Source organism: Podarcis muralis, chromosome 6 (assembly GCF_964188315.1).
Source record: "Podarcis muralis chromosome 6, rPodMur119.hap1.1, whole genome shotgun sequence".
Lineage (NCBI taxonomy): Eukaryota > Metazoa > Chordata > Lepidosauria > Squamata > Lacertidae > Podarcis > Podarcis muralis.
In genome coordinates this window covers 95843901-95870816 of record NC_135660.1, presented here as the reverse complement: position 1 = coordinate 95870816, position 26916 = coordinate 95843901, and the positions used below count along the sequence as shown (strand labels likewise).

At 44.5% G+C, this 26916-nt stretch overlaps 1 protein-coding gene across 2 annotated transcripts in view; it reads right to left on the bottom strand.

The window, feature by feature from the left end:
- The window catches only part of SEMA3A (semaphorin 3A), a 194222-nt gene that overhangs the window by 37755 nt on the left and 129551 nt on the right, over nt 1-26916 (bottom strand). The window contains exon 6 of one of the 2 annotated variants that reach the window (XM_028728771.2): nt 23462-23581. The exons of the other annotated variant lie outside the window; for it this stretch is intronic. Within the exon in view, the coding sequence (XP_028584604.2) occupies nt 23462-23581 (120 nt within the window). The remainder of the gene's footprint in view (nt 1-23461; nt 23582-26916) is intronic. 2 annotated transcript variants of the gene reach the window in all.

Genomic DNA, 26916 nt, shown 5'->3' with positions numbered 1-26916 from the left:
TTCAGAATGAATCTGGGGGCACTTGAAGCTTTTTGAGAAATTCTGAGTTTCGGAGTGGTAATTCGGAGCTGCTCTGAGTGTGATTTCCACAAACTCCCCATATACAGAAAATACCAGGGAGGGGAAGATATGAGGGGGCGGGGACAGATTTGTGACTGACAGCTCTTGCTTCCAACCAAGGGATAACTTTACCAGGGCTCTCCTTTTACTTCCAGTCACTGTAATTCTGGGAGAAATGCAGAAGGATGGAAGAAAACCAAAAAACAAGCAAGCAACCATTGAGCTGTTTATATACACACACACACACACATATATATACACACGCACGCACGCACACACACACACACACACACAGAGACACACACACACATACTCTGAATAACTCCTTCACCCAGGCACTAATCCTTCTGAAATTTTGCAGGATACTTCCCTAGGGGCACATCAACATTGCATGCTGTTTTTCATGCAAAGGGGCACCCACTTTGACTTTCAAGTGTTATAACTGTCTTCACTGCACCTCAACATGCCACGACATCATCCCGTATGGTAGTATCAACAACAGACTTGTACAAAATCCAAAACAAATACAACTTTAGAATTTCTCCTCCCTAGTCACAAACAATCTGTGTTGAAGTGCATTAAAAATAACAAACTTCAAAAAAAGAAAAAAAGAGAGAGGGAAAAATGTCTAGAACATGATTAAGCATGATCAAAGAAGGATAAAGCCACAGTGGTAAGCTTTCTCAACTTTAACCAGGTCTCTGATCTCTATGCCAAATCTAAAAATAGACCTTGGTTTACAACAATCAAAGCAAATAATAAAATAATGTATACTCCCCCCCATCTCTTTTCTTTAACAGGGAAAAAAAATATTTGTTGTAACTCTAACAGTATTTCCTATAAACACTACATTTTGGGTGCCTCACTTCCATTAACAGTTCTTCCCAATTTTTATTGGCAGAAACCACAATTAAGGCATCCTTGATCTAACAGATGCAACTTAAAGAAGAGGCACAGAGCTGACTCTAAGATTCGTTGTTTTCTTAAGCAATAGCAACATGTTTTGCTTGTCTCAGCATTTCAAGCTCAGATGAAGCTAGGGATATTTTTAAAAAATAAATCAATCTAATACTCTTTCTTGAGTATTTCTTGCCAGCTACATGACTAAACTACAAAAGGAAAACCAGCACAAGAACATAAGGTAGTATTCCCAAATGAGTTATATTGAGGATTTCAATTGTGATATATACAACAGTTAATATGGGCATTTGTTGTTAGTTATCAAGGCATTCTAACAATACTGAGCAAACACACATCCAGGAAGTCTAACAAGGGGCATCTATTGTAGAGATGGCATTCAAGAAGACTGAATTAATGTCCTCTTCATGGTCTGATTTTTGCCCATGTGATAAATTAAGTTAAAGAATTAATTTTGGAAGTGTCGTTTTACCATTTGGATGTTGCAATTACTCTGGTATATTATTGGAGGTGCAGTTACAATAAAATGATAGGCAGGAAACAAGACGAAGACCAAGGAAGCCAAAGCCAACAGTGAGCAACAGAAACAGGAAGCGGCTTGGACGTACGAAATAGTCTCTTTTTTCTTTCTTTTTGATCTGGAGAGGTGAGAGAGGCACGGAGAAGGAATCAAAGTGTCCTCAGAGAGTCTGAAGGTGCAACTCAAGCTCAGAGGTTGCCAATGCAGTGCCTGCACCCACAAAGGTCTTCCCTGGCACCCTCACGGTTCTCAAGGGCTGAAATAGGAAGTTCTCTTGTTTGCTAAGGGCAGCATCCAAACAAAGGCACATTATCCATTTCCAGAGATGCTACTTCCAGTCTATCTGAAGGAGCGTCTCCACCCCCATCGTTCAGCCCGGAAACTGAGATCCAGCGCCAAGGGCCTCCTGGTAGTTCCCTCCTTGCGAGAAGTGAATTTACAGGGAAGCAGGCACAGGGCCTTCTCAGCAGTGGCACCTACCCTGTGGAAGGTCCTCCCACCAGATGTCAAAGAAATAAACAACTATCAGACTTTTAGAAGATATCTGAAGGCAGCCCTGTTTAGGGTAGCTTTTAATCCTGGATGAATCATTGTATTTTAATATTCTGCTGGAAGCCGCCCAGAGTGGCTGGGGAAACCCAGCCAGATATGCGGGGTATAAAAAATAATTTGTTGTAGTTGTAGTGTATAAATAATAAGTTTTAGTAGTAGTTGTTGTTAATAATAATAATAATAATAATAATAATAATAATAATAATAATGTTCTGAAAGGCACTGATTGGTTGCAAGTCAAACACCTCCATGTAAAGCTAATCTCCCCCCACTGCCAGCCCACCCTATAAGCCAGGGTGGTCCAACTTTTCATGCCAAGTAGGCTGCAAGAGTACTTTGGCACAGAACACCAATGCAATTCTGGGCTGCATCAATAGGAGTATAGCATCTAGATCAAGGGAAGTAATAGTGCCACTGTATTCTGCTCTGGTCAGACCTCACCTGGAGTACTGTGTCCAGTTCTGGGCACCACAGTTCAAGAAGGACACTGACAAACTGGAACATGTCCAGAGGAGGGCAACCAAAATGGTCAAAGGCCTGGAAACGATGCCTTATGAGGAACGGCTAAGGGAGCTGGGCATGTTTAGCCTGGAGAAGAGGAGGTTAAGGGGTGATATGATTGCCATGTTCAAATATATAAAAGGATGTCATATAGAGGAGGGAGAAAGGTTGTTTTCTGCAGCTCCAGAGAAGCGGACACGGAGCAATGGATCCAAACTACAAGAAAGAAGATTCTACCTAAACATTAGGAAGAACTTCCTGACAGTAAGAGCTGTTCGACAGTGGAATTTGCTGCCAAGGAGTGTGGTGGAGTCTCCTTCTTTGGAGGTCTTTAAGCAGAGGCTTGACAACCATATGTCAGGAGTGCTCTGATGGTGTTTCCTGCTTGGCAGGGGGTTGGACTCGATGGCCCTTGTGGTCTCTTCCAACTCTATGATTCTATGATTCTACGTGGGCCACACACTGCCTTGTCGTGTGGGGGGAGGAGAGTGAAGCCAAAATTTGACGCTCCCCTCCAGCTCACTTGCTCCCTTCCCAAAGGCTTTGGGAAAGAAGTAGGAGGCACTGGCAGGGTGCTACAGCTCTCCCATCCAAGCTTAGGGAAGGAGGAAGGACGACTCCAGGACCTTGTCAGAGCCCAGTTCCTCCTTCCCAAAGCCCAGCGCCTCCTTATCTGACTTTGGAAGGCAGCAAGGGGGGGGGCAGGGGCATCAAATGTTGCCAAGCAAAAAAGGCTTTGAGGTCTGCATGCCCTTTGAACCCCCCTATTATAAGCAATTGGCTATGAGCTTGTGGTTGCAGGTGATTTGCATCATATCCATTTCTCATTCCTGAAGACAGCAAATGGCACACCGTGGTTTGTAGGAATATTAGCCTGAATCTATGTTCTGCCTCAGCGCCTAGGACTTGCCGATCGCATGGTCGGTGGTTCGAATCCCCGCAGCGGGGTGAGCTCCCGTCGTTCGGTCCTGGCTCCTGCCCACCTAGCAGTTAGAAAGCACCCCTAAGTGCAAGTAGATAAATAGGGACCGCTTTATAGCGGGAAGGTAAACGGCGTTCCGTGTGCGGCACTGGTGCCGGTTCGCCGGAGCAGCTTCGTCACGCTGGCCATGTGACCCAGAAGTGGCTGTGGACAGCGCTGGCTCCCGGCCTCTTGAGTGAGATGAGCGCACAACCCTAGAGTCTGTCAAGACTGGCCCGTACGGGCAGGGGTACCTTTACCTTTACCTTTATGTTCTGCAATATAATTCTTTTGGCATTATTTCCCTCAGATATACAGCGGTACCTCAGGTTAAGAACTTAATTCGTTCTGGAGGTCCGATCTTAACCTGAAACTGTTCTTAACCTGAAGCACTACTTTAGCTAATGGGGCCTCCTGCTGCTGCCACGCCGCCAGAGCACAATTTCTGTTCTCATCTTGAAGCAAAGTTCTTAACCCGAGGTACTATTTTGTACTTGTCCTTTCATTTCAAACATTCATCTCTACCACAACTGATGTATTTGGGCTATGAGGGGGATTGTTTAATGTACATTTTTACTGATTTTTTTACAACTGAAATCACTTGCTTAGGCAATGAAGAAGGGAGAGAGGAAGACTGGCCATTTAGGATTTCCGATTTGTTTTACTAGTTGGCGGGGGGGCGGGGGGGAGATAATACTTCTTTGTCTGGAAAATTGTCAAATGCCACACTTTATATTCAGAAAAGCCTGTTGAGAAAGAAAAAAGCAAGAAAGAAAATGTTGAGCTGTGGTATAATTATCAGTTCCCAAGGCCTTTGTTCTTAAAGAGACAACAATAGTTTTGATTCTCTGTAATGACTAATTATATGATGAAGAAAAAATGAACACAGAAGTTCAGTGAAATTATACTGTAATTCTCCAAGTAAATTAGGTTTCTCACAAAACATTCCATATCAGCTGCCTAGATTGCTTAATTTTAAGAAGGTAATTATCAGTGCTCACCATGTTTAGATGTGCTAACACACTCACTATATAAATAAATCTGAATTTACACAGCTGAACTTGGGTGATCTGGCCATGTATGGCCAGATGAGATGACTTATTAACGATGAGATGATGCCTTGCATGTGTCAACCAGCCATGGCAGAAAGCATGTTCAGACTTGTGTTTGAACATGTGAATGTCAAAGTGTGCCATGCAAGCCCTGCCCTCAATGCCCTTGTGCCCATCTGCCCCAGACGGGGAGCATCTACGAGCGGCTTCTACTCATGTTCACTTGACTGCAAGCAAAGCCCACCATGACACTGGCTCCCCGATCTTGCAGAGGGTCTGCTCATGCTCAAGCGAATGTGAGCGAAGTCCCATGCAGATCTTCCCTGCACACAACACAGGGAAGTTTAGGCACCAAGCAGGTTGAGGGATGCTGAGATTCCTGCATTGCAGAGGGCTGGACTAGATTAGGGGTCAGCAACCTTTTTCAGCCATGGGCCAGTCCACTGTCCCTCAGACCATGTGGTGGGCCAGACTATATTTTTTTTTGGGGGGGGGGAATGAACAAATAACCCACAAATAACCCCAAAATATATGTCCCACAAATAACCCAGAGATGCATTTTTAATAAAAGCACACATTCTACTCATGTAAAAACTTGCTGAATCCCAGAACATCTGCGACCGGATTGAGAAGGCGATTGGGCCACATCCGGCCCCCGGGCTTTAGGTTGCCTACCCCTGGACTAGATGATCCTCGTGTCCCTTCCAACTCTTCTATGATTCTATGCACACAAGGTTGCTAGAGATCACTGCAGATGGTGACAGCAGCCACGAAATTAAAAGACGCCTGCTTCTTGGGAGAAGGGCAATGACAGGCCTAGACAGCATCTTGAGAAGTAGAGACGTCACCTTGCCAACAAAGGTCCGTATAGTTAAAGCCATGGTTTTCCCAGTAGTGATGTATGGAAGTGAGAGCTGGACGATAAAGAAGGCTGATCGCCGAAGAATTTATGCTTTTGAATTATGGTGCTGGAGAAGACTCCTGAGAGTCCCAAGGACTGCAAGGAAATCAAACGCATCCATTCTTAAGGAAATCAGCCCTGAGTGCTCACTGGAAGGACAGATCGTGAAGCTGGGGCTCCAGTACTTTGGCCACCTCATGAGAAGAGAAGACTCCCTGGAGAAGACACTGATGCTGGGAAAGATGGAGGGCACAAGGCGAAGGGGGCAACAGAGGACGAGATGGTTGGATAGTGTTTTCGAGGTTACCAGCATGAGTTTGACCAAACTGCGGGAAGTAGTGGAGGACAGAGGTGCCTGGCGTGCTCTGGTCCATGGGGTCACGAAGAGTCAGACACGACTAAACGACTAAACAACAACAAAGGTTGCTAGAAGTAGGGTTTGTGTGCATGCACCTGACCCACTGGCCAAATTCTGCCATTTGTGTGTTCTGGTGAATGCCTGAATATGCATATATTAGTCCCAACTGATAGACTTTTCTTATCACCCAATGGTGACTCAAACAGTGGAGTCAATTACTACATCTGGTTGTGTCTTGAAGCAACGAAGATGTATTCATGAAACAAACCCTTTATTGGCAAAAGCCTTTTGGAGTCCTGTGGGCACTATGCGCTGGGTGTGCCCACCTGCTTGCCCCTGTCATGACTGCCCCATTGCCTCTCCATCTGAAGCACTGTCCACAATGACTGCCTATTAATTTATTTGTATAAAGGTAAAGGGACCCCTGACCATTAGGTCCAGTCATGGCCGACTCTGGGGTTGTGGCGCTCATCTCGCTTTATTGGCCGAGGGAGCCGGCATACAGCTTCCAGGTCATGTGGCCAGCATGTCTAAGCTGCTTCTGGTGAACCAGAGCAGTGCACGGAAATGCCGTTTACCTTCCCGCCAGAGTGGTACCTATTTATCTACTTGCACTTTGAGAGGCTTTCGAACTGCTAGGTTGGCAGGAGCTGGGACAGAGCAACGGGAGCTCACCCCGTCGCGGGGATTCGAACCGCCAACCTTCTGATCGGCAAGTCCTAGGCTCTGTGGTTTAACCCACAGCGCCACCCGCATCCCAATTTATTTGTATAGATAGCAGTATATTAGTATGTCTATATAACCCACCTATCCATCCCTCATTTTATCTGGATGCCGCCTTTCCATAGTTCAAAGCTGCTCAAGGCGGCTTACAACATTAAAACAATCACATAATTGCAAAAATAACCAAAGTACTCATAAACATAAACATAAAACATCGGAAAGCACACAACCAAACTGAGAAATTTTCACATAAAACATAATAAAATTTAAAAATAAAGATACAAAAAATAGTATTAATAACAGCACACCCCAGCCGGTCAACAAAACCCCCTAAACAACGAGTCTGTTGAACAACCTCAGCTTTTGCAGCTGGAGTCAGTCTGGGCCCCGCCCTCCCAGGCCAGGTGGAAAATGACCTGCAGGGCAGAGAGTAGGTCTTCCAGGACTCACAGCCATGATGGTCCATCACCAAACGGCCCCAGGGGAAGTTACAAATAGATAGCAATGAAAAGGAGTGCAATGTACATTTAAAACTACCAATATCAGAGGAACCAAACATTGCCTGGAAGTGGCAGCAATGAGGGCTCTGGGGTCCAGCAGGGAGTCCCTTCCTGGCAGGTGGGCACCAGCAGGTGTCCACAGGTACCAGCCCCATATGCCGTGGTGCACTTTGCATGTACCCCTTTAGATTAATAGGCATGTGGCTCCCTATTAACCAGAGGGCTGCAAGTGCCAAGCGCAATACAGTTTTCCTCTGGGTTCCTGGGTAGGTGGAGGTAAGCAGGAGTCCTGGAACCATAGATGGTATCTGAATGCCCAGCAACAAGCCCACTGAAAAGAGAGAGGATGCAATGGAAGAACTGAGGGGACATTCAGCACAATTCTCCCTATCACAAATCATATTTGAATGCATTTCAAAAAAGTAAACACACCAGGTATCCCTGAATGATACTGTTAAACTTGTTTTGAGATTGCTACACGATGATAAAAAAAACCGAAGATCATGGCCACTGGTCCCATCACCTCCTGGCAAATAGAAGGGGAAGAAATGGAGGCAGTGAGAGATTTGACTTTCTTGGGCTCCACGATCACTGCAGATGGTGACAGCAGCCACGAAATTAAAAGACGCCTGCTTCTTGGGAGAAAAGCAATGACAAACCTAGACAGCATCTTAAAAAGTAGAGACCTTGCTGACAAAGGACCATATAGTTAAAGCTATGGTTTTCCCAGTAGTGATGTATGGAAGTGAGAGCTGGACCATAAAGAAGACTGATCGCCGAAGAATTGATGCTTTTGAATTATGGTGCTGGAGGAGACTCTTGAGTCCCATGGACTGCAAGAAGATCAAACTGATCCATTCTGAAGGAAATCAGCCCTGAGTGCTCACTGGAAGGACAGATCCTGAAGCTGAGGCTCCAGTACTTTGGCCACCTCATGAGAAGAGAAGACTCCCTGGAAAAGACCTTGATGTTGGGAAAGATGGAGGGCACAAGGAGAAGGGGACGACGGAGGACGAGATGGTGGGACAGTGTTCTCAAAGCTACCAGCATGAGTTTGACCAAACTGCGGGAGGCAGTGGAAGACAGAAGTGCCTGGCGTGCTCTGGTCCATGGGGTCACGAAGAGTCGGGCACGACTAAACGATTAAACAACAGCAACAACAACATCATGATGAGCTACCTAAAGGATTCTCAGGATATTGCCTGCCTGCAGAGCTGTCTTCCACATTCACAGTTTGTCTTGTGTAAAACCATCACGCTGTATCTTCTCCATGCCTGCCTTAACTCCTGTACCTGAGATTCATTAGTTTCTTCATGTTCCACTTACCCTCAGCCCTCACATCCCTTTCTTCATTCACATTTGCATTTTAAACATTTAGTGCTTTCTTCTTTTGCAGACTCAGAGCTGCAAATCTGGGGTCACATTGAATATATTTTTGTGCATCTTATAATTAACTTTCACAGCTAGAGTAGACAAACTTGACACAAAATCTATTAAAGGAAGATTAAATTCACAGCGCCAGTTAAGTTTGAAATAAGCAATGGTTGAATGATTGTGGGTGTTTTTTGTTTTTTTACACTAACCTGTCATGTTAGTGAAATAACACAAAATTCATCAAGAGATAGAAACAACAGTTGGCAGAGCAGAGGACAAAAAAAAAAATTCTTCATTACCCCTTTTGGTATTCAGTGTTATCACATCAATTATGACAGCCCTGTTTGGTATTCATGTGGCTAGAATGTGTAATTTCAAATTTAATTTAGCAACAGAAAATGTGAAGAATAAACACCAGTATTTTAGCTCAGAGGATCTCATTTATGGGCTTATCACTGATGTGATATTGCTGAGGTTTTTTTTTTTTTAAAAAAATGAGCAAATTCGGAGGGGGAAGAAGGGGGAAGTTGTTTGAATCAAAAGGCAAAGATACAGAACAGGCTTGTTTGATCACACAGTCCATCTTCCTGTCACTGTATGAGTGTTCTCTCTCTTTTGTACTTTAAAGGTCAGCTCTAGTTTACTAAAGTCTGTCAAGTATCTTTCCTAATGCATACATGGAAAAATCAACACTGATATGCATTCTTGTGACTTTAGCAATGCAGTGATTTTGCAGCTTACCACACCCCCAAAGCCAGGTGTTATTTCTGCAAAGGGGAGTGTGTGCCTCTGTGAAAGGGTGTGTGGAAATGTTGCATTATAAGTGAGAAGACAGCACTTGTGTAGTCACAAGCCAATTGTGAAAAAGCCCAGAAAATAAATCTTCTCTGACTGGTTCGTATTTAAAGCAGGCATGCCATTTTTGTTTAAACCAAGAGTCTGTCATTGGACAGGTGCACACAGTTTAGGAGACACAGTGCAACTTGCTTCTGCCAGGGTCCTACTCGAGAGTAGGATGATCTCCTGACAACAACATGCACAGAAATGCACTTGCTTGCATGCTCCCGCTGGAACTGGAAGCCTCTTGTTCAGTTCCCCCCTTCCGTTTTGCAACATGCCCTGATGTCCTAAGCATTCTAGTGCCATGAGGAAGGTGGCCAGGAAATGCATGATATTGTGACGCAGAAATATAGGTATATCCGAATATGGGCAGATCTGTGCTTAGCTCCGCTCACTGGAGGTAGCCCCACCCATTTAGGACACCACCACCCACCCCACCACCCTGAAAAGAAAGAAGAAAGTTGGGAAAGAGTGACTAGAGGATAAATGAAAGAGAGAGAGAGAGAGAGAGAGAACACAAGAGAGGAATGAGTAATATGGTAAAAAATAAAAGTGAGCCCCATGTTGTCAGCTGAAGCAAAATATCAGACAATCTAGAAGACTGATAGGAAGCTCCATTGTGGTATACAATTCTTTGTGTGCCTGAAAATGCATCCGCCTGCAGAATACAGATCAGGGGCTACATTATATAAATGAAAATATCCCCCAAGATTAGTAGTCACGTTGTATCCTTCCACCTCATCTATCTTGCTGCTAAAGTAATTGAAAATACATTTTCTTTACAAAATCAAGACAAGCTGTGCAAGCAAGGAAATAAATCATCATGTACATAATTCTGACAGCACTATTGTTGGCTAACTTGTTGGGCTCTAATGCAGAATGCATACGGATCATTTTCTCCAGGCTACAAGGCTAGGATATGCTGCTGCTGCTGCTCTCTCCCTTCCCATGTTTGTAGATCTTATTTTAACCTTTTAAACTCACTTTAGGATACTTTTATTTGCCAGCTTTGCAAGACACTGTATCTGTCTGCTCCCCAATCCTCCTTTTTACAGTTATCTTTAAAACTTTTTATTATTTCCTGCTATGTTTGCCATAAAGTCAATCCCTCCTTTCATCTTTTGATTCCCTGGGCTTTGATTTCCTGCATGGAATCCTCCTGGTCAATTTTCAGTCTTCCAACCAGTCAAGGAAATGCTCCCTTCATATTTCTATTGTGGAAGGGGATGATAGATCTGTGGTGAAGCATATATGTTGCAGACAGAAGGTGCCAAGCCCAACCCCTGGCCGATCCATTTGAAAAGACCGGCTAGCTGATACTGACTTAAGACTCTGGGTAACCACCTCAGCCTTCAAAAAAGTGTGGCCTGGGTGAAGGCAGAAACTCAAAACTGAAACCACGTTCTGTAATTACCCTTAGAGTCCAGTTGTTGAGGCTGCAGCTTGAAGACAAAGGACTTGTCCATGCTTTTGTTTAATGTGGATGGTAAGCTTCCTTGTATGCCCATTCATTGTCCATATGAGGTTCTCTAGATCACTGCTTACTCAAGCTTTTCCCTCCTTCAGTCTGGATTTTCTCATGCCCTCTCCTTTTTGGAGTATTCCAGGTATGAAAAAAGCTAGATTAAGGAAGGGGAAGCGTGGGAAGGCAGTGATGTAGACGAGAACATTGTATGGATAATTAAAGAAGGTACAGGAAGCTTATTGTCCTCATTGTCCAGTATGGATGAGGCCAAAGATGGGAGCAGGGACCTCTTAAGGCTCTCTTCCAGGACTGTTCTGCCACAGAAAACCAAGCATTTGACCAAGGGGGGAAATAGTCAAGGTGTTTTCTGCTAGAAGAGCCTGGGTAAAATGTGAAGAAGCTCCTTTCTTTCCTATGCTGGTCTTCCATTCAGCGGCTGCATTGTGTAAGAAGAGGGTTAAAAACAAAACAAAGCCCTAAAAATGGGACAAGTAGCAATTCCCACAGTGGAAAACCATTGGAGATTCTTTCTGATAATGTAGCCTTGAACCATAGTTTCACAAATGCCTTCTCCCTGCAATGCAGGAATCTCAGCTAGATCATACATCCAACCGCTGTTTATAAACCTCCAAGGAAGGAGAGTCCACCACATACTTTGAGTAAAATGGAAAATAAAGCAGAAGCAAAATGCTTTGGGGAGTTTCATCTGTAACTCTGTTATGGTGATCTGCCTGGAATGGAGTGCTCAAGGAGCAGGACAAAGTTGGCAGTGGAACACTTTCAATAAACTCTTGAAATTGATGCTCCATCACACACACACATCAAGGGATAAAAGCTCTGATAGGACTATTCCAAAGAAAATGAAGCTGTTTCATTTAAAAAGCCCAATGCACGCCGTAATTTTGCTGCCAGCTTTTCTGTAATGCCATGAAACTGTACAGTATTGTATTACATGATATAGTAATTGTTCTTCTTTATGGAGTAGTTAGCAGGTGGTCCACCAACAAGCCAATAAACTATGGCGCATCTCTGACTTCACCATAACATTTTAACTGTGCGATAACTTTTATTTGGCTTTTTATGACTCAGGAAGATCACTTTTATCTCTCTCCTCCGCCACACAAATAAAACCAAAGGTGGGGTGAACTTGCATAGATGTGTTTGCTGAACCATTTTGGGGAGCCTGGTCATCTCTCTCTCGCTAAGGCCTGCCAGAGAGATGAAGCAGAGCCAGAGAATCGTCTCGAGTGATAAAATGGGAGGGGGGGGGGGAGAGATGCAGGTGGGAGTCCACATTTTAATGCTCCTGGGTAAAAAGATCCAGGCCATTTGTAAATGAGCACATACAGTGGTACCTCAGGTTAAGTACTTAATTCGTTCCGGAGGTCCGTTCTTAACCTGAAACTGTTCTTAACCTGAAGCACCACTTTAGCTAATGGGGCCTCCTGTTGCTACCGCGCTGCCGGAGCACGATTTCTGTTCTCATCCTGAAGCAAAGTTATTAACCTGAAGCACTGTTTCTGGGTTGGCAGAGTCTGTAACCTGAAGTGTATGTAACCTGAGGTACCATTGTACCTCAGAGAGAAAGCTTTCACACAGTCTGAACCTCATATGTGTATTTTTACTTGAAATTCAATAATAATAATGCATGTAAGGTTTTTGTAACACTGAGAAGCACTCCAAAATTGTAGTAGTAGTAGTAGTAGTAGTAGTAGTAGAAGAAGAAGAAGAAGAAGAAGAAGAAGAAGAAGAAGAAGAAGAAGAACAACAACAACAACAACAACAACAACCAACAACCAACAACAACAACAACAACAACCAACACCACCCACACTCTCCCAATCTGAAGTGGTAGAGCTCAGAATGCTATCATTCCAGTCAGGTTGGTACACAAGAAGTTGTGGAACGGACTGTAAATGCTAGTTTTTAAAGGGTATAAAAAGTTATTGCAAAGAGAAAATTAACCACAGCTCTAGCACATCCCTTTGCAAATTCTGCATTTTAGGCAGTCTATGCTTATTTTTGTTTTACACAGGAAACCATGAAAAATTGTTTCCAGCACATGCAGTGCGAAGGGGTGATTCCCACATTACCCACCTCATTTTGTTGTATGCATTGCTATTTTCCTAGAAAAAGAGGTGCCGGAACTCACCACAAACGCCTCCCCTGTTGTCTTAGAATGGCAATGGCGCCCACCTGAGTTCCAGTGACTTCCAGCTGCAAAAAACTCCCTGGTTGTGTGTGTAAGCTAGGTCTGTTTCTGAGGTAACCACATCAACATAAAAGCTATTTTCTGATTCGGAGTATAAACTGACATTCCAAAAATGCATTCAAAACTCTGTATAGCACAACTATCTGAAAGGATGCAGATTCAGCTCCACAAGGTTTTCATTTAGTTTCCATCAATGTGCTGTGGTGTCAAAACCCTCATGCATTGGCCAAATTCAGTTCTCCAAAGCATTCGTCGATGGAAGATTTACACACCCACAGATTCTTATGCTTTAAATGCAAGCGAGTTTTAAAGCAATCTCATACCAGCTATCAGTTTGATATCATCCATGACATTATTTGATTTTCAGAATGGCGAAGGTTGAGCTCACTGAACTATAAACAGTTTGAAACATGGAGAGCAATCCCATGACACGTCTCGGCACAAGCTGTAATTTAAATCACGTTGTACGCTAAGCCGAAAAGGCAGCACAGCTCTCAAAGGACACAAGGAAATTTGCAGTCATATTTCCGCTGCAATCCTGTAACTGCAAATTTGTTGTCTTCCTTTAATGCAAAAGGCAGACATCTGTAATTGAGAACAGCATTCAGTTCATGTTTATTCAGAAGCAAATCCCATTGACTTCTACTTTAGGGTGTGCTCCTTGTGCTGTGCATTTCCATATGGAAATGCTCACCCCCAAAGCACTGTCGTGGTTCCTATATGCATTGTTATGCATGACTTTCATATGCATATTTCTCATCCAACTGATTGGGCCTGCTGTCTTCTACTTGGATCAACCCAAAGGGTTTTGCTGATGGATGGCACCTGCCAAGTCCTGAGTGATCAGACCTGATGATCAGCTCCTTGTCTGGTCTTCTGAAGCCCCTTGCAAAGCGTTCTGTAAGACCTGACTACCCACTGACTGTTGAATCTTGTGGAGCACCTTGGTAGGCGCTCTGCAGACTGTGTGTTTGCCCACATGGTCTGGTTTCAAACTGCAGGCAAAAAAATTTCACCTGACACCACTGTGGTGTCAGGTGACTGACATGTGGGTGACCCTGCCCACCTGTCAAACTTGGCCTGAGGTTGGGCTGGAGTCAGTTGCAATCTGGCCAGCAGGCAAACTTGCCCATCTCTGCCCTATAGCGTTCTTTTCAGCTTGTTATTCAGCACTTTGCAATGTACATGTGGATCAACTTAATATCTGTTTACAAAGCTCCCTTAATGAAATAAGTGGCAAGATTTAGAGGAATAATAGATTGCCACAGGGTAGGAAATATTTTTAAGCTGAGCACACTCTGTCCTGAGAAGAACTATTCCACGACGGAGCATCCTTTCTTATAGGTGAGTGATTGATGAAGGATAGGATAAGCCAGTGGTCTATGTCTATACACATAGACATAAGTACAGAAACACACACATACACACACAATTTAATTTGTCTAGCTTTCTTGGTAACGGGTGAAGAACTGAATTTAAAAATATATTCACTCTTTTTTTTATGCGAGTCATGGAAAATATTGGAGGTGAAGTGGGGTGAAGGTGCACAAAATTTAAAAATCGCTATTCCAGTCCAGTAAAGGATGCTTGCAATGAAATCACTTACATTGAAACAGTTTAATTAAAATGGTTGAAGACTTAAATCCCAATTGGAGATTACTTTAGATTGGCATTTCTTGTAAGGTAGAATCCAAAATGGGTTTGGAAGCTCATCTTTGAGTAAAAGGTGTGAGGAAGCTAAAACAGTTTCAATAAGACAAACAAAATATTCATGTGGGGAGGATCAATTTCCATATCTTTTGTAAACAGAGAATATGGTGAATATCTTGAAGTGTTTACTTGAAGAAATCCCCCACCATCAGCAATGGAAGTGTGTTTAAAACATATTTATTCTGGTGTGGTATTTTTAATAATGTGCAAGTATGAATCATAAAACCCCATAGGTGCAAACCACGTGAAAGTTTTATTCTGAAAAAGAAAGCAAAGTTGGCACCCTGGGAATGTTATCTCCTGTTTCCTGTCTATTGTTGCCAGGTGGTGACCTCCTTTTTGCCACATGAATCATCCTAATGTTTTTGGAGGAACTGAATTTATTGACAAATAAGCTTTGTCAGCTCATTGCTACTCACAAATAGCAGCTTTACATCACACTGGGCAAAATTCAACAGGAAGCTGACCTGTGTAATGAATGGGAAGGATGAAAAAACACAGTAGGTCTTCACTGTGTAGCCTTTGCAGTTATATTTGGGTATTTTGAGTGTTTCTGAAAAGTATAGCCATGGCAGGTGCCGGTAATTTTCAAAAAGGAGGCAAGCTCTGGTGTTTCTGGTAATTAAACAGAACTTGTCTTCTTTTTGTTTCCATTTTCTCAATACTTTTTCTCTCTTTCTGTCCACCCATAATTTTCAGACTGAACATATACACGCAAATATCATTTTAAAGGTTGACTAATGAGATGCCACTTAAATAACTTTACACAACCCCATACCAATTCCAGTAAAATAAATGCTCGGCGTAATATTGAAGTATACCTACACATTTTAAAAGGTAAAACCACCCCATCATAGGAGCAAGCTTCTTGGCTGCTACTACAGAATTAATTACCTGTCAAATTATTTTAGTATTTGTATTAAAACACAGGTACAAATTTGAGCAATCGGGGACTACGCTGTTTTTAATTAAAATTACCTGATTGTGCCCATAGGCTTCAGACAGACTGTGGTTGCAATTTTATGCGCACTTGAAAGTTCTGCTATCAGACAGACATACTTCTGAGTGAGCAGGAAAGGGATTAGGCAATTAAACTAATTTCAAAATCCTTAAATTTGGATTGAATGTGTGCATTTCCTTTCTGCCTCTCTCGTATTTCCCTTTGGGACAATTTTTACTGCTCGATTAGAAGACATACCCCATTGCAGAGCCTCACACTCATCCATGTCTCTGCTGCTCCAAGAGTCAATTAGCATTAACCAGCTTCATGCAGATGAACATATCTAATCCATCTCTCCCCCACTCCACCCCACCTTTATGGCTCATGCGCTCCAGCCACATCACACTTAACCTTTGCCATGGTGTCTCCAAAGAAGAATTTGTTTCACTCCATTCATGTCCTACCCTGTTTGGCAAACCACACTCCGGTGTCGCCCTGGGCCTTTGTATGGAACACACTAATCTGATTGTTCTTCCACTCTACAAACTCTGGGTCAACAATCAGGCTCTTGCCAGAAACTAATTAATTTGCAAACAGTCCCTGTTTTCACAGAGGGGGAGCTATTGAGAGCGATGTCAGCAGAGGCGATCACGCTGCGGTGACATGCATTGTTTTCTGTGCAATGCTCCTCACTCATTTCAACCACACACATGAACTCCAATTATGCAGTCAACAGTAAATCTCTTAATGCCCACCAGACTCTGACCATGGTGGCCAGAAAAGAGGAAATTCATATTGACGAGGTCAATGCTAATTAAACTAATTGTCACAGAAGAAGGAGGGGAGGGGGAGGGAGTCAAGTCAGACATTCAAGATCCAGTGACGTCGCCGCCCATGATGCTTCTTCTCCAACTGAAGTCAACATGGTTAAGATTCACTTCTCTGTTTATGTCTTCAGACTACTTCCCTGGGTTCAGGAATAAACCGCAACTGAGCATAAGCGTCTGACTCAAATATACGGGGGGAAACCGTTTTCCATTGGCAACTTTGGCTCTTTTCAGACCAAGGACTGCCTGGCAGAACTAGCCAAGAAACTGACACAGCTATCAAACATGCAGGAGCCCAGTGGGTGTAACTTCAGATGACTTAGTCAAGGTAGCAGAGGGCTCTCAAAATGTGCTCAGAGATCAACAGATCCAGAAATGGAAGCATTCCATCAGATGAAGTTACTAAAAAATATTGCTAGAAAGTGCTGTACGACTGAGGATCAAGGCCATGTTTCCCATCCCAAAGGCTGTGAAATTATGAGGGCATTCCCTCTCTCTCTCTCTCTCACTGAATACTCACTCAACTTCTATAGTACTCAGCAGCTTAAGGACAATGTCTCTGGAGAACTTGGCATGGTTATTTTCCCACTTAGTTTTTTTTTTTTTTTTTAAAGCCACAGAGAGTATGGTATAAACATCAAGAAGCTTTACAAAACTGAATAAAAAGCAAGGACATGACGAAAACATCCCATAACATTTCTCTCTCTCTCTTTTAAAAAACCTCAGCTCTGCATAAAGGGAATACAACCATTTATTTCCTTGCGGAGAGAAGTGGAGGGAGTTGGACAAAAACATCTATCTGTCTGCCCCTAATATTGAAATTTGCTGAGCTTAAGATTTTTACAGTGAAAGCTGCCGGTCTAAAGATTAAGAACCTTTTTGTCAAAAAAAGGAAAAACTGCAAAAAAGAAAAAAGAAAAAGATTGTGTGTGTGTGTGTGTGTGTGTGTGTGTGTGTTAAGGATGAGGGAGGAATATGTTCAATCTGCAGTTTGATGCAAACATACCAGATATGTCTTCCCCAAAGGAATATATGAAATGAGGCACAGTTCTCCTTCAAAACTAATCCAAATGGAGATGCAGTTCTTCAGCCAAAGAATGCATTCAGAAATGTGCACATTAATGAAAAGCACATACAAAAAAGTGTACATTAGTAAAAAAATAATGTGCAAAATGCATTTTATTATAGGAAAATTGCTTGCAAAAAGTGTGTTAGTAGAAGTGTACATGAAAATGCATATGACTTTTCATAGGCTGTTGTTTTTAAAAAACAAACTCATGCATATGCAGATATGGGACATTTATTATTATTATTATTATTATTATTATTATTATTATTATTATTATTATTACTTACCACTGGATAAAACAGAGGAACCAAACTTGAGAGATTCTTCCCTCCCTAGTGTGCATGTGGATGGGAGGGGGGAAGAGAGATCTCTCAGTTCCCTAAGGTAGCCGGAAAGGACTTTAATGGGGGGTGGGAGGATGCCCTCAGCCCCCACAGCCCCTTCAGCCTGCAGAAAGAGAGGCCTAACAGACAGCTGATTTCCCCCATGAACATAGCACATGCTAGAACTTGCCCTAGAGAGTGCTGTACAATGAACTGGGTTTCCAGGGCAGACAAATCGACCTGGAAAGGGTCCCCTGAGTTTGAAAACTATTACTCTGAAGGCACCACGTGCAAGGAGTATAACCCAATAGCCTCCCTTTGGTGAGTCAGAGGAGATACACACATTTGAATTCCATAAAAGCTTCCGGCTTCTAAAGGCTTTGATTTCTAGAGGGGTTGCAAGAAGCTCTGGGTAGGTAATCTTACCCCCTCTCTGTCCTCAGGCCGTTTCCATTTCCTGATCCTCTCAGATGCATCCTTAGTGCTAACTTGGGAAAAATCAGTTCTCGCATTCAGCGCTGAGAGACTGGTGAGCGCAATTCAAAAGGAGAGAGGGGAGTGCCACAGTTTCGGCACTGAGCCATGGGGACAGTGGACAATGACTGCGCTCTCTCGCTGCATAAATCCTCCTGACTCAGCTGTCAGTGTGTGGATCTACAGCACAAAAGCAGCTTTTACTTGCATGACTGAGCTAGGGCAGGTTATCCTTGGGATCAATCAGCTGGGGAGAGTAAAGATAGTGTTCCGGAAGATTCTTTGGTTATAGGTCCACAGAAAGCCAAAAGAATAATAATAATAAAAATCTCCCTTTTCACCCCTTGACATACTCTGAAGTCCAGCTATCTTGACTAAAATTAGAGTGGAAGTAAAACCAAGGAATAACTGTTCCCGAAGTATTTCTCACAAATGGCACACACACCGTTCTCATGATGCTAACATCGAGCAGCGCCATATGCTTGGCAGAGGTTCATAGTTGTTATTTATATTGCGTTAGCGCCTACAGGGCTCCCAATCAGTGAGTCATTACGTCTGGCACAGGGTGCCCGTTGAATTAAAAGGCATTCCTGCCCCCCCCCTTCCCTCATTGCTGCTTCTGCCTTAGTTTACAGTACAAGTCCAAAGCCATTGTGGAATTTCCTTGTGACAGTGGGCAGCAATTGGTTCTCTCTTTTTTTAAAAAAAAAAGTTTTTATTCAGAGTTTTTTAAACATACAATAAACAGACAAAAAACAAAAAAAACAAAGAGAAACATACAAAAAAAGAAAACAGAAAGTATATACCATCAAGGTCAGATTCTTGCTTTCGTCACTTTTGGACTTCCTCACATCTTTCGCTCCTGCTTTCCAATTTTATAAAATTCTAAACAGAAAATTATCACCTTGTTTCAATTCCTTAATTGTATTCTTCCAATATTATGTCTCTAAGCTTAGGTTTGTGTCCCAAAAGACTTAAATATTTACCGGTAATTTAGTCATAATATTAACCAAAAAACAAGTTCACTTTTTCCCCAAATTCCATCCATTCTCAAATTCTTATCAACTAACTTACTGGTGCCACATTTTTATTTTTATTTTTACTCTTGCATCTTCTTAAGATTCATACAGTTTACAATGTTTTTGTAAATAGTCCTTAAATTTCTTCCAGTCCTCTTCCATGGGCAGCAATTGGTTCTCAAAGGCAGAGCTTTTGCGATTCCGACTTCTGCAGCTGGAGCGTATAGGAACCATAAGGTGTGGCAGGAGCACTTGCCTAAAGTTGTGGCTTGAAGCAAATCAAACCCACATGGCTGGAATGACAAATGCCACCTCCAAAACATACTGAAAGATTTTAGGAAAAGGGATGCGGAGCTCATAGGTGTCAGCAGCAGGGGAAGGAAGCACTTAGGGAGATACTGCCTGCCTTCTGTAAGAGAGTCTGGGAGGAAAGCTGAGCTAATCAAGCACCCAGGCAGCACAAAGGAAAAGTGTGAATTGAGACAAGACGGAAGTGGGAACCCAAGAAGACACCAGTCTGGGGCTTTGTGTGGGGCTGCATATGGCTATTGAAAATAAAAAGGCCTCCTGGTATGTCCCACAGAGGAACTTACGGTCTTCAAATAAAAACATCTTGAAGGTCCCAGGCCACAGAGAGGTTAGGCTGGCCTCAACCAGAGCCAGGGCTTTTTCGGTTGTAGCTCCGATCTGGTGGAACGCTCTGTCACAAGAGACTAGGGCCCTGCAGGACTTGACATCTTTCCGCAGGGCCTGCAAGACAGAGTTGTTCCACCAGGCCTTTGGTCAGGGCACAGCCTGACTGGCAATCTGCACATAATTTTTGCTTAATGGTTGCCATCAATTTGATTTTAATAAATTTTATAATGAAATGTTTTTAGAACGTTGCATTATTTTATTGTTGTTAGCCGCCCTGAGCCCAGCTTCGGCTGGGGAGGGCGGGATATAAATAAAATTTATTATTATTATTATTATTATTATTATTATTATTATTATTATTATTATTTCCTCTCTGACAGCATGGTCCGGATCGCTGCAAGGAGGAGCAGGGGGAAGAGCAGGCGCAGTTTGCACAGTGGGACGGAGCTGAAGGAACAGCCGCGTAGGAAGGGGGCGGGGGGGGCGGTTTGCCCCAGGTGCCACTCTGGAAGGGGTGACAAGATGGCCCCTGCCTCCCCCTGGTTGTAGAGCAACCGAGGGCGCCTGCAATCCGTATGGGCGCTGCTCGTGTGGCGTCCGTACAGGCATCTGTACGGGGCTGCCTCTTGCAAGGCAACCATATGGCCATCGCGCGAGAGCGGCAGCCCGTATGGTCGCCACACATGTACAGTCCATACAGGATGCCACTCATGCAGCAGTCTGTACGGTCGCCATGCAAGCAGCAGCCCACATGGCCGTCCCGTGCGAGCGGCAGCCCGTACGGACTGCACTTGTGCGGCATTCCATACAGAGCGCGCACGCATGGGATGCCGCACAAGCGCAGTCCATACGGGCTGTGCTGCCCCGGGTTCTGGAGAGGGTTCCTCCGCCACTGAGCAAGGGCAGCACTGTGGAAGGCGAGGGACAAGGCGGTGACAAAATCTGAACTTTGTGGGCTCCACTGGTGTGCCTGCACAGTCCCAATTCCACTGCTGCCTTTTGCCTCTTCACCTCCCCCTCCCAATAGTGATGCCTCTGCAAAGAGGCTGCTATGGCAGCTCTGCCCCAAGAGGTGAGCCGCAGCCACGGAAGAGGCTCTCAAAGGCCAGGCATTCAAGGCCACACTAGGGTCACCAGGATACTGTAAGGCCACTGGAACATAGTGGTGCTGGAGAATATCAGGCCGGCCCCCCTCCCAAAAAATGCTGCCCTCCTGTCTCTATCTGGGACTCACCTCATACCACAGCCCTCTCTGGCTAGCTCTATGCCCCCTCCCCAAATTATTCCATCAGGTTCAACTCATTGCCTGCTGCATTTGGGCCACCAGAGGAGGCTGCATTAGGCAGATCACATACCATACTTTCCCATCTATAAGGCACCCCCATGTATAAGATGCCCCCTATTTTGGGGGGCTCAAATTTAAGAAAATGGGGGGAGATGGCACAGAGTTGTTGAGCTTTTTGGGGGGAGAATTAACCAGAATTGTTGAGGGTTGTTTTTTTGGGGGGATGCCCACGGGTTGCTGGGTGATTTTTTTTTTTTTTTGAGGGGTGGGACACCGGAACCAGAACCACGACTGAGCGAGCCGGTTGCGCCAGACCAAACAGCCCCATCACAGCCAGCATCCTTGGAACACGAGCCAGAACCTGAACCCCGGACCAGCGAACACCCCAGGCCGCAACGCACACGTAGGCCGCCGGCGTACCTCGAGGACTATGAATGCGACCTCCCGGGCAGGACTGGAACTTAGAGGGGAGGGGTGTTATGTACTGAGTTGAATAGGATCCAAACTGCAGCAGTCTGATTGGTCCTAGAACAATAGGATCCAAAAGGCCAGCAGTCTGATTGGTCCTAGAACAATAGGATTCAGAACGCAGCAGTCTGATTGGTCCTAGAACAATGCAGCAGTATGATTGGTTGGCAGGAACTACCCAATCATGCTCCAGATAGAAGCGAATCCACAACCGGATTGGCTTACAGTAGAATTCCAGAATTAGCCAATCATGTGCAGCCCATTGTGTAAATAATGTATATAAAGCAGATACTTTGAGGGGACTTTCATTCATTCCTCCTCACCACTATGAGCTGAATAAAGAGCATGAAATCACTTTGCGACTCTGAGTATATTTCAAGGGGGGAGGGGAATGTCGAACCGAATATCATTCACCCAACTGGCAAACGCTAACAATCGCAAGCGACGCAAGCCAAATTGGCAGAACAGCAGCCAATCCAAAGCAACCATATACACATCCACAAATGAACCCACCCAATTGACAAAGCAGCAGCCAATCCAAAGCGGCCCTTGCAGCAGACACCATTCACCCACCCAATCACTAGATCCTGCTCGCAGGTGCAACCAATTGCCCATGTCTCCCCCACCCCCCCTGCACTACCCATGTATAAGACGACCCTCCCATGTTTTACTTTATTTTGGAGTAAAAAACCCTTGTCTAATACACAGAAAAGTACGGTAAGTTTCAACTATCATCTCAGCCGACGCTCAGACTCAATCTACAGGTAACTGCACTGCTCTCAGCTAATCCTGCTAAATGAGCTATTCTAAGGTGGGAAATGGATGCATCCTTGAATGTTAGCAGATCCCATTGGACTGGCTCAGGGGAAAAAATGATCTACTTTTTTTCTGTTTGGTGTGTCTATGTAAACAATCAACATAATTTCTGAGATCATCCATGGAGAGCTTTAGAGTTGAAACAGATTATACTGAAACAGGAAAGGTCTTTTCAAAATCAGAGCGTGGGGACTTGATACCAACTGCTTGTTCAATAATGCAATTCTCACTGGCAGTCCTTTTCTGCATCTGTGGTGAAACTTCCCCCCAGGAAATTTGCTTGTCTTGCAGAAGCAGAGCTGCCTAAGGCCTTCCAGGACGGTTTAAAGGCAGGATAGTTAACTGGTGGCCTATGAACCAGAACTAACCCCTAAAAAGATTTTTATCTGATTCCCGGAGACTCACAAATTTTAATCAAGATATGATAAAAGAAAAGAAGTTACCCATGGCTTTGTTAATGAAGAACAGAAAAAAATGTCTCCCAGTTTTAAGCAGCAGAGACATTCTACAATTGCATGTTTTATCTCTCTTTTGGATATCTGTATGAAACATGTACATCTAAATACTGGCATGTGATCATATGCCTGAGCCCATGTGCTTCACAGCTGGGAAGACCTTAGTGCTAAATGTGCCAATTTTATTATGCAGTCTGACTCGACAGTGCATGGGGATGTCAGGGTTGGGAATCGGTTGCAGAAGAAAACATACTTTTGGCTCTCAGTTCACAACTCTCAATAATACAGAAGCTGCCCATCTCCATATTAAGGCAAAATCCACAGTCTACAAATAACAATGGAATTAAAATCAAAGCACACATAAAATCAAGCCCAATTAGTTTCATTCATTTGTGACAATACCAATGTGGTGCTGAGCGACTGTGAATGAGTATTGCACATTAAAGTTAATTAGCCATCGTTTAAAACTATGGAAAGTGGATAAACGATATTCCTGACTTACCATTAAGCCACCGGGAGTCGTGCTGCTCTGTCCTGATTGGGTGATGGTGCCCCAGCGTACGGAAAATGGCAAAATCTCTGCCCATGAAATCTGCCGCCGTTCCGGAATAAAGCTCACCATCTGTAACATTGCATGAAATTGCACGGAATATCAGCCACTCAGTGAACCTATCAGAATTTATTACAAAGGAGCAAACAGAATGCCAATGCACAACACGCATGACGGTTGAAAGCTATTTGCACGGGCAAAGGTCTGGCATATACATTTCAGGACCTTCCGTGTTTACCTCTTTCATTCCAGCTTTTTGCAGAGAAACTTGAGGAGGGAGTGTTGCCAATATATGCCTTGCTTATGATGCCTGGTTATTTAGAGGAGGTTATCTAGGTGAGCAACATTATTTTCTGGTGATTCTCAGAGGTGTCCAAGTGACAAGCGCTGCCTGCCTTGCAGCCCAGAGACAGGAAATGTGTCAGCCTCAACAGAAGCCTTAGCTCCTCACTTCCTGTTGATCCTCAGTCCATCTCCCATCTCAAATCAGAGCACACGCTCCTTTGGACTTTCCTCTCCTCGCTGAGAGTTTCTTTTGACATCGTATTTTTCTCTTCTTTGTCCTAAGCTGTGATTCCTGCATTGAGGGGTTCGATTAGATGACACTTTGGCTCCCCCCCCCCAACTCTTCAGTTCTAGGATTCTAGTTTGTTTCATTTCTTTTACAATCAAAAAAGCCCCTCCTTTTTACCACAGTTCCTTCCTTCCTTTATCCATCTTTTAGAACATGCCCGTGTGCCACACTTTACAATTTGGAAAAAATTATCCATGTCGCAAAAAAGACACGCCAAGGACAGATGCTACTCAACATCAACCACTTTAGGATGTGTGGTTCAGAGCTCCCAAGCGCACAATTTACGCTCCACTCACTGAAATGTCATGGGCAAATCTGTGCACAGACGGCATTGGCTTTGCGCCTGTGCCATCGCAGGATTAGGCTACAGTGATGATGGAAAATGTCTGTGGACTGTGACAGAAGCAGCTAGCTGTTGCAAATTCTGTTGAATAGGCCAAGGGGCCAAGGTCAATGGGTGGTCTACAAGAGAGGGAGTGGGGGGAAAGTCAACAAGGCAGGAGCCAAAGCAAGGCACCACATTGCTCTAGGAAAACACAGAAGATCAGCCTGATACCTTCCCAGAACCAAGATTAAGGAACTGAAGCAGATTGTTGGAATGTAGTTGCATACCACAGATGCATACCTAGGCTCCCTTGTGCAAGGAGCTGTACTGGTGCCACACACACACCCTAGCAAGGAGATGTCTCCAAAGACAGAAGAGACCATGAGCCAGGAACTCAAAAAGTTGGCTTTTTATCACCTCTCCCACTCGGCCAGTGACTTCCGTGGCCAACGGCGTTGGGTCTGTTCTGCTCTTCCTTTCTCAGTCTGCCTGCCCATCTGCCTGCCTCCCTGCCTCCTTCATTCCCTCCACTCACTGCTTTTACTCCTAGCCCCTGAGCCTGCTCCTTTGGTGGAGCCATTCTGGCCACCCCCTAGGTATGCCTCTGGTTGCCAGCAGTCACTTGACTTGGGGGCTCAAGGGTTCTGGCTACAGATTTCTGCCCAGATGCTTTTCAACATTTACATGCAGCCACTGGGAGAGATCATCAGGAGGTTTGGGCTGGGTGTTCATCAGTATGCGGATGATACCCAGCTCTACCTCTCTTTTAAGTCAGAACCAGTGAAGGCAGTGAAGGTCCTGTGTGAGTGTCTGGAGGCGGTTGGAGGATGGATGGCGGCTAACAGATTGAGGTTGAATCCTGACAAGACACAAGTACTGTTTTGGGGGGACAGGGGGCGGGCGGGTGTGGGGGATTCCCTGGTCCTGAATGGGGTAACTGGGCCCCTGAAGGACCAGGTGCGCAGCCTGGGAGTCATTTTGGACTCACAGCTGTCCATGGAGGCACAGGTCAAATCTGTATCCAGGGCAGCTGTTTACCAGCTCCATCTGGTACGTAGGCTGAGACCCTATCTGCCTGCAGACTGTCTCGCCAGAGTGGTGCATGCTCTGGTTATCTCCCGCTTCGACTACTGCAATGCGCTCTACGTGGGGCTACCTTTGAAGGTGACCCGGAAACTACAACTAATACAGAATGCGGCAGCTAGACTGGTGACTGGGAGCGGCCGCCGAGACCATAGAACACCGGTCTTGAAAGACCTACATTGGCTCCCAGTACGTTTCCGAGCACAATTCAAAGTGTTGGTGCTGACCTTTAAAGCCCTAAACGGCCTCGGTCCAGTATATCTGAAGGAGCGTCCCCTCCCCCATCGTTCTGCCCGGACACTGAGGTCCAGTTCCGAGGGCCTTCTGGTGGTTCCCTCACTGCGAGAGGCCAAGTTACAGGGAACCAGGCAAAGGGCCTTCTCGGTAGTGGCGCCCGCCCTGTGGAACGCCCTCCCATCAGATGTCAAAGTGATAAACAACTACCTGACATTCAGAAGACATCTGAAGGCAGCCCTGTTCAGGGAAGTTTTTAATATGTGACATTTTTGTGTATTTTTCATATTTGTTGGAAGCCGCCCAGAGTGGCTGGGGAAACCCAGCCAGATGGGCGGGGTACAAATAATAAATTATTATTATTATTATTATGAGTGCCTGCAGACCCCTTCAGCTCCCCTGGAAGCATGGCAAGTGGGCCTTGGCAACTGGCCTGCCAGAGTTTCAGGCCATCCCTGTTGGCCCACAGCTGAACCTATTTCTTTAGTATACATGGAACTGCAGTTAATGCTGGAATGACCGTGCTTGCGTTGATTCTTCTTTAGGAAGGCTCACGGAGCACTGAATAAGGATCTTTGCCTTTCAAAGCAAAAATCATGGAATGAATTGACTGGTTATTAAAGTTCAGGTATCCCATTTGTCACGGCCCCAGCAAATGCCCTCGACAGAATTGAATACGACTTTGTTGGAAACAAGCTTATTAGTTCCAAGGCATGCTCGTATTTTCCATGCCAATTTTAGAATACATTTCCATGGCGGGGCAGCCATGTCTGATCATGCCTGCTGGGAAAGTTGAGCCGCCTTCCCTTGAAAGGCTGCAAGCAGGGCTGCGCATCATAAGAGCCGGAATGGGAGAAAACATGATAGTGGAAATAGGTGGAATGAGAAGAAGATTAAAAGCAACGAGGCCTCTTCTCCCCAGCAGGAGGTATAATCAAAATCGAGTGAAAGAGAACAGCACATTAATTACCTATTTATCATCTTTCTGTCTCATCTGCCACTTGCTATTTTTAAAAGGAGAGACAATCACTTAATTATAGCTCTTATTATGTACTGTGCTTGAGAAAATGCCTTTGATGCCTCTGTTAGCCTTTACTTAACTTTACCCCCATTTGCTTGTCAGCTCTCTCCAGAGACTTGGGAGGAATCAATATAAATCAAGGGAAAGACAAGAAGGCTGCTTTCATTTCA